The sequence below is a fragment of the Hevea brasiliensis genome, chromosome 3 (assembly GCF_030052815.1).
Source record: "Hevea brasiliensis isolate MT/VB/25A 57/8 chromosome 3, ASM3005281v1, whole genome shotgun sequence".
Lineage (NCBI taxonomy): Eukaryota > Viridiplantae > Streptophyta > Magnoliopsida > Malpighiales > Euphorbiaceae > Hevea > Hevea brasiliensis.
This window is the reverse complement of record NC_079495.1, coordinates 5,468,074-5,480,458: the sequence shown is the minus strand read 5'-3', so window position 1 is coordinate 5,480,458 and position 12,385 is coordinate 5,468,074. Positions and strand designations below refer to the sequence as shown.

General features: G+C 27.1%; 1 protein-coding gene across 1 annotated transcript; it reads right to left on the bottom strand.

Moving 5' to 3' along the window:
- Nucleotides 1–2,697: 2,697 nt before the first annotated feature.
- On the bottom strand, nt 2,698–4,442 carry LOC110639499 (syntaxin-121). Its single transcript, XM_021790493.2, has 2 exons — nt 3,576–4,442; nt 2,698–3,465 (listed from the first exon to the last, which is right to left on the bottom strand). The coding sequence occupies exons 1-2, from the start codon at nt 4,126–4,128 to the stop codon at nt 3,038–3,040; spliced, it is 981 nt and encodes a 326-aa protein (XP_021646185.2). The 5' UTR covers nt 4,129–4,442; the 3' UTR covers nt 2,698–3,037.
- Between the last annotated feature and the right edge of the window lie 7,943 nt (nt 4,443–12,385).

The window sequence follows — 12,385 nt, the reverse complement described above, 5'->3', positions numbered from 1 at the left end:
TTGTTGGCTTAGTAACATGGAAGGGATTCATCATTCCAAAGCATGGAACTTAAGGGAGATTGTGAGTGCACCTTCTAAAACATTGAACGCTATCTAAGTTTCCTAGATTGGTAGATTAGGCTTTTATGTCTAAACCAACATTCAACCTAGCTACTAGCCATGTCGACGGAACAATATAGGTGAAGACATTCGAGGACAGGCTTAAGAAAACTCAAGGGATTTGCTCAATTACATCTGAGAGGGAAGCCGTGAATGGTAATATATCTGTGATCACAAGTGTCGAGGCAAAAGACAAGAGAACAGAAAAGCCATCCATCTTATAGCCAAATTGAAAATTTCAGTGACAGGGATCATAGAGGGATGGTAGTTCACACACTTAAATCCACCTTCTTCATAACTTCTTCAAACTCATTTGGATCATCCCAAGGGTGACTTTCAACATGTTGCTTGATATAGAAATCTCTATTTTTCTCCCAGTGGCTGTAAGACTTAAAAGTAGGGCCGTACATGAGTAAATTAAGACAGCTTGAAGGGTATATGCTTAATCAAACTGATGTCATCGATTTTCGTTTTCTCCAAGCCAACACCAATCTTTGGAAGATATACACCAAAAAGCTCGATTTTATCGATTTAATCGAGTCAAAATATGAAATAAAAGGACATGAGAAAGATTTGAAGAATTTTAATGAAGTTCATGATTATTTAGGGGCATAAATGAAATGAGCTAAATTTTGAAGAGCTCAGCTTTGATTGTTAAAATTTTTTAGAATTCAAGCTAAGTTCAAGTTCAACTCATGTCAAATTTAAGAATATCAACAAATTCAAACATGATTTTTTAGAAAATAAACTCTAAACGAGCTGAGTCAAATCAAACTTTTACTTAGCTGAGTAATGAGCAATTCACGAGCAACTTGACTCATTTACAGAGAAAGTTTTAAATTTAGAATTATGAAGTTCAAATTACATTATTTTCATTAGCTCTAATATTTAAAAAAATAATTATTAAAAAAATTAAATTTAAATTACAAATAATTATATTTAATAAAATATATTTTATATATCGATTATATCATAATTTTAAATAAATAAAATAATCATGTGTCTATTTAATAAATCTATTGCTTCACTAATTTATTAAGATTCACAAGTCTTGACAAGTCGAATATTAGAGAGTTTGATTTTAGCTCATTTTTGAAATAAGTTGAATTTATATGAACCTCAAGCAGCTCACAATCAGTTTGGTTTGGTTGATTATCAATTCTATGACTAACAGTAAACAAATTCTGAAAAACTTCTTCAAACTTCTCATTAAAATCAAATAAGCACTCAAAAGAAAGCCAAAAGAAGAGGAACTTTATGGGAGTCGACATTGAGAGAGAAAAGAGAGTTCTGTTTTTATTCTTCTTGAAAAAAAAAAAAATCTTTTAAGATAAGGGCAAACCGAATTATCGGTTAATAACAAAATTGAAACTATAGGTAAATTTTCAAATGATAAGACCGAAAATATTCGAGGGCAGATTGATCAGTTTGATGAAGACCTTTACCTAGACGGACATGAATCCAAGAAAACAGGTTATTGTTATTTTTATATAAATTAAAGCTCATGTTAGAATTTTTTTTTTTTAATTATTATTAAATCTCTATATTTTAACTAAATTAATTATTTAATTTTTATATTTTCAAAAATATATTATTTAATTTTTATATTTTACTTACTTTAAATTATTTAATTTTTTCATTAAATTTTTTATTATTTATGCTAGTTAAATTACTTATTAATTATATTTTAAAAAAATTAATTAGTTAATATATGTATTACAATTTAGCCTCTTAATTTTAATAAAATTAATTGATTGATACATATATTTTAAAAATATAATATTTTTAAAAAAATATATTTTTAGACATTATATAAAAACTAAATTTTAATTTATATTTTTTTTAATTTTTTAGACATTATTTTTATGTATTTATATTATTTTTATTTAACAAATAAAAATAAAGAAAAAATGAGAAGAAGAAAAATGGTATGAGTTTAAAGAATAAGAAATATGAAAAGAAAATATGAAAAGAGAGAAATAAACGAGGATATGAGAAAAACAAGGAAAAAAGAATAAGGATAATTAAAATATAAAAATAAATATGTGACAAAATAGTTAATAAAATTAAATTATAAAAATTAATTAATATATTTTTTTAAAATACAAATATTAAAGAGTAAAAGTAATTTTCAGTACTAACTAAAAAAAATTAATAAAAAGATTAAGTAATTTAATAGAACCATAATATAAAAATTAAATAGTATATTTTTAAAATATAAATATTAAATAATTAATTTTAATGAATTAAATAATATATATATATATTTTTTTTTTTTTAAAGATGTTCATGTCAGATGCAACCTTGAATAAATTACTTCTTTATGTCATTTTGTTTTGATCTTAAATTCCCAATTGCCATTTGCAATCGTTGGAAGCCACTTTCTTTGAATGTAGATTAAAAATTCATGTGAATCAGAAGGAGGTCAATGGAGTATTCTCAAAGAACTCACATGCATGTACGATCATTTCTCCCTCTCTCTCTCTCTCTATATATATATATTAAAAATAGCCGTATAAACCTCCCAACAAGATAGAACCATTCTAGAATAACAATAATTAAATAAAACAGAATGTAAAATCGAAATCAAGAGAAGTCTGAAAACAGCAGAATCAATGGAATTTCCTCTCTAAACATGCATAAACATTGTAACACTATGGATTTGGGAGAAGCTAAGCTTCCAATCCCATCGCAAGCAATCAATTCAATTGGTATAAATCATATGTGCTACACTATGCATCAATGCCCCTTCTCATCATCTATCAATATCTCAATTTTCAATCAAAATTCAGCTCTAGAAAACAAAAAGGGAAGGAAAATAAAAATAAATCAATCAATCAACAAAACCAATAATCAAGTTTCAAACTAACAAATATCCCACAAAATATAACATATATGCATATGATCAGTATGTATAAAGCTACAAACCCATCAAATCCTACGCCGGTGAGGGCGGTGGAGGTGGATTCTGCGCAGGGGCTGGTTGGCTGCTACCACCACCGCCATTGTTTTCCCATGGTCTCACAGTGAACAACACCACGAACAAGATGATGACCAGCAAAAGAATGATAGCATAGCAAGTCCATTTCCGGGTATTCTTCTGGTAAACTCTCGCCGTATGCAACTGCTGGGTTCCCCCGCGGACGAAGGAGCTTGCTCTCTGCATATTGCTCTCAATATCATCCAACTGCTCTCCTTGAGCTTGCACCAATACCGCCATGTCCAAGAACACTTGGTGCAGCTCCTTTAGATTCTTCTCCATGTCCTTCACAGCGTCGTGCCTCTCCTGTATCTCATTTATAGTATCCAAAATCCTTCCCCTGCCCTGTTCTTGGATTGCCTTTTGAAGAAAAGTCTCGCTCTCACCTGCAATTGCAGAAAAGTTTATTTCAATCAATTGACAGCCCATCAAAATTCATGATCTGGGTAGATCAAAAATGAAGCAAAAGAAATAAAAATCTGCATCAATTATTGACCTGTAGAGATCAAGCGATCCAGTGTCCTCTCATCGGGATTCTCGCCGGTCACAGTAAAATATCTCCTCTGCACAGTCTCTCTGTACTCTGAAGATATCTTCTCTCTCAGGCTATTAAAACTCTCCATCGAATCCTTCAGCTTCTTCCTCAACCCGTTGACCACAGAAGTCCTGGTCCGATCCGACGAAGACCCAGGTCCACACCCTGGCAGACTCCGATTGGCAGCGTTGGAACGGTCCAGAGCCTCCAGTCGAACCTTGATGAGTTTAGCTTTCTTCAACGCTTGAGCGACATCGGCGTCCATCTTCGACCGCAAATCCCTGACGGCCTTAGCGTTGTGTAGAGTCTTACTCTGCTCATGAGCGGATTGGAGGCTCTCATTGAGCCTTTCCAATTCCTTCAACTCGTCTTTAACAGACTCAACATCCTCAAAGAACTTATCAAGATTGACACCGCCTGTTGACGGCGTCTCCGACATCTGAATTACATGGTGATCCGGGGAGGCTTCCTCACTGCGGAAGCGAGAGAAAGACCCAGCAAACAAATCATTCATCTTTTCTTTTAACAGATTCTTAGTTTCCTTCCTCAGTTCTGTTTTTTTCCTAATATAGCTTTCAAGAAACAGAAGGAAATTATAAGGGGCAGAGATTGGATGAAAATTTCTTAAAGGAGGAGGATGAAGAGGAAGGTGAGACTGGTCAAATGGGTTGCCAGCTTCAACTACCGTCTGCTTTTCAAGAGAGGGAAGAGATTGGATAAGTCAATTTAGTGCAAAGTAAGGAATGAGATCTTCTTTTATAAATTTCTCGGAAAATCAAGGAGGAAACATCTGGGAAAGTGGAGGATCTTTCAAGTCTTTGAACCGAGTAAAAGGGTTTAAATGGAATGTTCTGTTTTCATTTAAGAATTTTATCAGAAAACGCGTGGGGTTTTTGGACTTTTGCCTTTAAACGATCAATACTGATTTATTATAATATATATTGATCAGGTTTTGCATTTTAATAAATTAAATATTTAAAAACTAACAAATTAATTATATGTTCAATTTTTAAATTAAACGGGTTGAGTTTAATTTTAATAAAATTTACTTTTTTAAATATTAAAATATAATTTAATTTTTATCAAATATTTATATATATATATATATAATTTATTCAACCAATGATTAATATTAATTTAAAATATATTATTTAATAAAAACAAATAAGAGTAAAAAATAAAATAAATATTTCACGTATTATATATATATATATATATATTTATATATATAAAACTTTACTTTATTTACTCTAAATTTAAATTTAAATTTTAATTTATAATTATTTTTAAATTATAATTAATATTTAAATGTATAAAACTATTAATTTCGGTCTGAATTTATTGGAGTCATCGGTTTAACGATTTTTTTACATATATATGAATTATTATTATATATTACATTTTAAATTTATAAAAATTAGATGTAATTTATAATTTTACATGAAATTAACAGGTTAATTTAAAGACTTGATCTTATCATTTGGATTTCATCCCTATGCTATTTTTCACTTTTTAAGTTATCTTTAACATAAAAAATAAAAAAAAAATTATACAACATAAAAATATATAAAGAAATATTAGATTTATTGTAATTAACACATATTTAAAAATTAGAGAAATTTCATCACTTTTGTAAAATAATATCAAATATTAAATTATAGAAATTATAATATGAATCCTAACTTACATTTTGATAGTGAGATTTGTGTCTAAAAATTTGAGCAATTCTTGACCAACGTAAAATCCAAATCGATATATATCACTTTCAAATTTCATTTTAAAAAATTTAATATCAATTAAAATATATATATATATATATAAATAAAAGAAAACAATCTGAACTTAACTAACTTAAGTTAATTCGTAATATATTTTTGGGTATATAAATAAAAATGTCATAAATTTAAATATTTTTTTAAAGTTAAAGATAAATTGATGATTTGTGATCGATTTGAAATTGATATAATCAAATTAAATTTTTATAAAAAAATTAAATTTTAAAAATTTAACAACATGATTCTAAAACAATCCACAACATATAAAGCAGTCTGAATTTAATTCAATTTTTTTATAGCAATTTAATGAATAATTTAAATTAATTTATTATTTAAAATAACAGTAAAATTTCAAAATTTACTAAAAAAAATATAAATATAACCACTTAATATTAATGTATGAGATACATATTTATCATTTATAAAACCTAATATCACTTATCAAATATCTGGGAAGGTCAAAGTACTTAGAAAAAATCTTTTTTGATCGACTATAAAAAATACACTCATAAATTTAACACTATATAATCCGAAGACAGTGAGTTTACAAGTTATTCTTTAATTGCAAATTGCATTACACGCCCACTCAAGCTTCAGTCAAAATACACTTCAAAATAGAGATGAGCATGGTGTTCAGCCAATTACGAGGTAGCAGATTAGATGCATACAACCTAACAACACAATCAGCAACTGAATTGAGTTTCCTATTCACCCGGAAAAAGTTGATATTGCTAAATCTAAGAATGAGAGCTTGAATGGCTTGTAAAGTTGTTTGAATCTCCCATGGGATTCTACCTCTATGATTTCGAATGGCATTGATGAGCACTGCAAAATCCGATTCAAAGACACAGGATACATAACCCATCCTCATGGCTAAACGAATTGCCTTTAACATGGTTCTAGCTTCTCCTATCAAAGGAGAAGCACAGTGAATTCTCTTCGCAACTCCATCAACCTTTGCAGTTTATTAAGTTATTCTCATTTATATGACTCTTGTTCATTTTATTTTTTTTTTTAATATGAAAATTTTATATTTGCTTGTTGTATTTATATATTTGATAAATTAGTAGGACTTTTTCGTAGATGGAAGCTCCATACGAGAGAGGCTCGACAAAATACAGACTACGCGGCAAAGTCAAGAATTCCTCTATATATTTAATATTTATAGTGCAATTTTCTGAAAATTTTAATTTCTTTTAATATTATTTACTTTAATAAATAACTTTAATATCATTAAATTAAAATTCACCGTAAGTTTATTTAGGGATGATGATGAATCAAATTTTTGTGAGTATTTATTCAGATTAAATTTTAATAGAACGAGTTTAAATAGTATATAATTAAATTTGAAACATATTCATATTTAAATAATATAGGATTTAGTTCGAATTTTACATATTGAGTATCCGCTATTCGTATTCGTTTATATAAATATTTAATTAAATATAAAAAAATATATACTTTTTATAATAATATTTATAAATTTTTATATTTTTTATTTTAAATAAAATAAATTTAAATATTTTATGACATTATTAAATTTTTAAAACATAAATTATTAATAAAAATAATTTTTATATAGGTTATTTATTAAAATATATAAAATTAAATGAATTTCATATTTTTCAAATACTAACTAAATAATTAAAAATAAATTTTAATTAAATTTAAAATGAATTAAATTTTAAAAATATTAATCTGCTTCAGTTTCTAAGTAAATGATTTCACAGCCATGCCTAATTTTATTTTGACTTGTGAAAGACTACCACCTCATTCTTTATTAGTTTTTATTTAAAAAAAAAAAAAAAACTCTTGTCAATAGATCCATATAATAAATCAATTGAATAAAATTATAGATAAACACTTTTATGAGCACTTTTCAATCAATCCATGGTGTTCTTAATCATTCATCATTAAATTTAATTAACTACTGACATATAAATCATGGGATACTATTACAGAAAAGGATTTGATTTACAAAATAAAATAAAGTATAAGTGACATATCTATTTCATGGTGAGATTTCTTGTCAAGTTGACATATACAGCCATTTCCCAGTTTTTTAAGGCTGTCCATTGTAATTTTCAGTTTAATTAAAGAAAAAAAAAATTCTTATGATCAGAATATGCTATTAAATGATTTCAAAACTCTTATTTTAATTCATTTTATAGGAAAATTATCATTAAATTCTAGATTAGAGTCCTAAACAGAGATAATATCAAACTGGGGTTGAGGCCATTCCACCATAGGTATAATGTAATATTAAGATTGTGAAAAAATGGGCATAAAATTGACTCAATGGCAATAATACAATAAATGCAAATGTCAATATCAATGAGTTGTTTACCTACTACTGAATTGCATGGGCCAAGGCTTGTCTAAAATTCTTGTTCTTGATGTTGAGGCAAAGGCTTGGCTGGCCTCTTTAATTGCATTGCTCTCCCTGAATCGACCTTGCAAATTTACTATTTTTTGACATTTAGAACTTGTATTTTTTTCATTGTAATCCAAGATTTACTTTTTGTTTTATATTGAGGAAAGTCAAGGGAGGAGAAGATTAAAAAAGAAAAAAATTTCAATTTCTTCCATTTCTCTTATTTAAACATTAAATAGATAGAAAGAAATAAAATAAATATATATATATATATATTTAAAATTTTTTTAATTAATCTAAAATATTTTTCTTTTAAATTAAAGTGAAATAGAGAAAAATGTGAGAATAAAAATGCTATTTAGCCACTCTTGATAAATGCATATGTTTATACTTTAAAACTTTTAGGAGTTCATCAATTTCTTTTGAACTATATTGATATATGTGATCAAAATAAATATGTACATTTTATTAAAAAAATTAAATACGAATGAGAGGGTAACTTTGTGAATGAATTAAAATATTCTTATAAATTTAATTTTATAAATTAAAATTCTTTTGCAAATCCTTTTCACCAAATTTTTTCTATAGCAAAAAACTAATTAATTTTTAATTAAATCAATTATATTTTGGTTAAAATTTAACTATTAATAATGTAGTGTGTAGTACAAAAAAGTTTCAATGCATGATTAAATTCTTGAAAATAAATAAGATATAATTTAAGATTTTAAAATAAATAAGATTTAATCCAAAATCTAAGATAAATAAAGCAAATCAACTTTATGAACCAAAAAACTTCATTGAATAAATCTAAAAATTTGTAAGGGTAAAGTTTTAAATCATAATTTATGTAGTAAATAATTTAAAATACCTAAACTAATTACTAATAAAGTTTACCCACCATTTAAAAAATTATTATTTTACTAATAAAAATGCTATGCAAGACATCACATAAATATGACCCAATTGCAGTTTAATATAGAAGAGGAATATATATTTTTAATTAAAAATTAATATATATATATATATATATATATATATATATATATATATATATATATATGTTTAATTCAATTGAAGTAACTTGTATTAACGTATATTTGACAAGTTGTACTTAAAAAATATATTTTTAGGCAAAAACATATCTTTTCAATATGATAATATAAAAGTATTGCACATTATTAAAATTATATGATTACATAAAATTTATATATCGTCTCTGTTAGTCAAATAACAGTTTTTTTAAAGATAAGAGTAGAATTGTAATAATAAAAAAGTTGACGGTTCAATTAGAAATTTTCACAATAGAAATAAAATTACAAAAATTAAAAAAAATGTAATTTTTTTTAACAATTATCCCTGTAATTAATCATATTTGTTTTGTTTTGCCCTACATAAGGTTTTAATCCAAAAGAGGTTTTAAATATCATATGCATATATATACACACATCTAAATAAGGGGGCAGATTTGTGAATTAACTACAAAGATATGGTTTTAATTTATATTTATAAAAATATATATCTTTTAATTAGTAAAAAATCTATGATATAAATTTAATAGAAAGGCTAAGGAGTTTGATTTTTCAAAATATAAACATTTTAATTAAATTTTGAAAGAATAGAGATCAAGTAATTAATTTTGACAAACTACAAGGACTTGATAGTAATTTACACTTTATTTTTAAAAATTTTTCACTTGTATATTCACATTCTAACTAGAATCACAAGGCTCATTTAATTCAACTTTTTACAAATTAAGCTGTGAAATAAAATTGTTTGAAAAATAAGAGTGCAACAACTTTTCTTGTAAAATTTAAGGGTAAATTTATGTATTGGAGAAATTTAGATTATTCTGTATATCAATCTTAACAATAGTAGTAAAGTAATTGGCTTCAAATCAAGTGCTTACACTCATTTATATTTGTTTCTACAAAATATTAGCAACTAGCATAGACAAACTTTTCTTTTTTGCTTTGGAAGCACACACATCCTAAACATAGCTTTCAACTAACATCTATTTCTTCAACTTTCCACTGCACAAAACCCCAAAAGATTATTTAACCTTCTAATCTTCTATTCTTCTCCTAGGTCTCATTCTATTATTATTTTCCTTGACCACTTTCTACACTAAAATTGGAAAAGAGAAGCTCAATAAGTCCAGTCTTGAGGCAACCCCATCTGTGGAGGAAGGTGATAATAACAATCCTCTTGCTTGTTAACCCCTACACTGCTCATGGAATTGCTCTGTTGGGTGACTTGAATCTCTGGTCTGCTTCTCACAACTACCATAATATTAAAGAAGCCATAAAGGTGAAGCATTAGATTAAAAATCTAGCATATATAGGAGCTAATGCCCAAATTACAAGTTCAGTTTAGGATGGGAACTATAACCACCATTTTGGCTTTAAAATTCTATAAGTTAATCTTGTTTTGGTTGCTTGAGAAACAAATCTTGAAAAAAAAGTTTCATTTGCTTTTATCATTACAAACAAGTTAATTGCAAGAAAATGCACAAGTTGAACAAATAATAATCAATAATCACATAAAGGCTAACATAGATTATCAATTTTCCATCTCATTGACTCCATTTCAATTTCTTTCCCATGATTGAAGATTCCCTTCACATTTAATTATCTTGTCCTAATACTCATATTAGCACCACTTGCGCCAAGATTAAGAAAATCAACCCATGATCAAGATATCCACATGAAGAAAACTAAACAAACCAAGAAAGCAACCAAAGCAAGTCAACTCACCTTGCTTCCTTTTCACATCAGTGGTAGCGGGAGAGACGGTTTTGGGGTTCACAATGCGCCAGATTCTCTCACAATATCACCACCACCTCTAAATCCAAGCCCACTTCCCTGAAATGGGTCAAGCTGATTCTGAAGAAGGTTTCGCTGCCTTTGCAAAACCCTAGGCCAGTCAATCTATACATGACAACCCAATACCCATCGATGTTTTAGACCCTGTAAAATCATCAATATTATTAAAGCTGAAAAAAAACAAGGCCTTTGACAGGACAAGCCATAAAAATAAAAAAGAACCGGATTTATGTTTCCTGTATTTGCACCTGTGACGGGACTTGAAACTTGGAAAACGGTTCAGACCGGACCAAAAGGGATGCACTTCGGTACCCATAAAGCCTTGGACCGAGTTCAGCGTCGCCACTGACACCAGGGTACAAAGATGGCAAATGGCTTGCTGATATATCCCGAACCGCCATTTTAACCGTCTGTAAAACCCATCAAATATAGCCAAAATACCAGTTAGACAACCATGCATGACCCAATGACACCACCATCTAAGGGGAAGAAAAAGTTTAAAGAAAAGATTTGTGCAGAAAATAAATAAAGCTTAAGAAAAATATTATAATGCTCAAAGAACCTGGGAGTTAAGTGGCAATTTTGGAGGGGGTCTTGAAGGAGTTAAAGATGAGTGATTTTGGAGTAAACAAAGAGCAGCGAAATGGCCAGCAAGATCCTCCATGCAAGAGATGCGATAAGGGTTGTATTTGGAGGGAACTTCATTGATGAATATATCAGACGGAAGCCAAAGTTCTCCATCATACAAATTTGGAGGAAACTCCGCCATTAGAGGGGAACAAAAAAAAATAATGTATATATAGGTTTTCTGCGTAAAATATACCAGTAGCTAAAGAGAAAAGGAGAAAGAATATGGATAGGCGGGGTTTCAAGCCTCAAGAGCTAGAAGCGGGATTTTTTTGATTTTGGGAAAAGGGCACAGTAAAGAGCAGAGACCGAAGGAGGGACACTCTCTGCTTTCAAAATGACGTTAGGTAAATGAGAGATTTATGAAATGGAAATTTTATTAAGGAAGGTGAATTTAAAATCAAGAAGTTGTTAGAATACTTATAAAAAAGTTTGTTAGGATACATTCTTGAGAATGGTAATATATATTTATTTACTTTTTTATGATTAATTAAGATATATTTAATGCTAGTTTATTTCTTTTAAAAAGATGTATTTTTTTTATATTATACTCTCTATTTACTTTTATTTGATATTTAAAATTTTTTTTACAGTAACTAAAAAATAATTAAATTGCTTGAATTATAATAAAATATTTAATAATTTAACGAAATTATCATTTATTTCATATAATTAATATAAATAGTAAAGATAAGATAAACTTTAAAAAATTATATAAATAGTTATTGTATTTAATAGATATAATGATAAAATTAAAAAAAATCATTAATACTCCTCAATTTTTTTAAAATAATAAATAATTTTAAACATAATAACTTTAAAAAAATAACAAATACAAGTAAACAAAGAAAATAATCAGCTCAGATTTTATATAAGGAAAGAAAATAATTTGAATTGAATTCATTTAATAAGTTAAGTGAATTGAAATAAATTGATGTCTTAGAAAATACTATTTCTATCCACTTTTGTACATCATTTAAGGTTTTTTATGGTAATTAAAAAAGTAATTAAATCATATAAATTATAATAAAATTTTAAATAATTTAATCAAATTGTGAAGTATAAAAAAATTATAAAAATAATTATTGTGTTTAAAAGAAATAAGAATAAAATTAAAAAAAAATAATATACCTTAACATTTTCAAAGTCACAGATAATTTTGGATAAAATAAT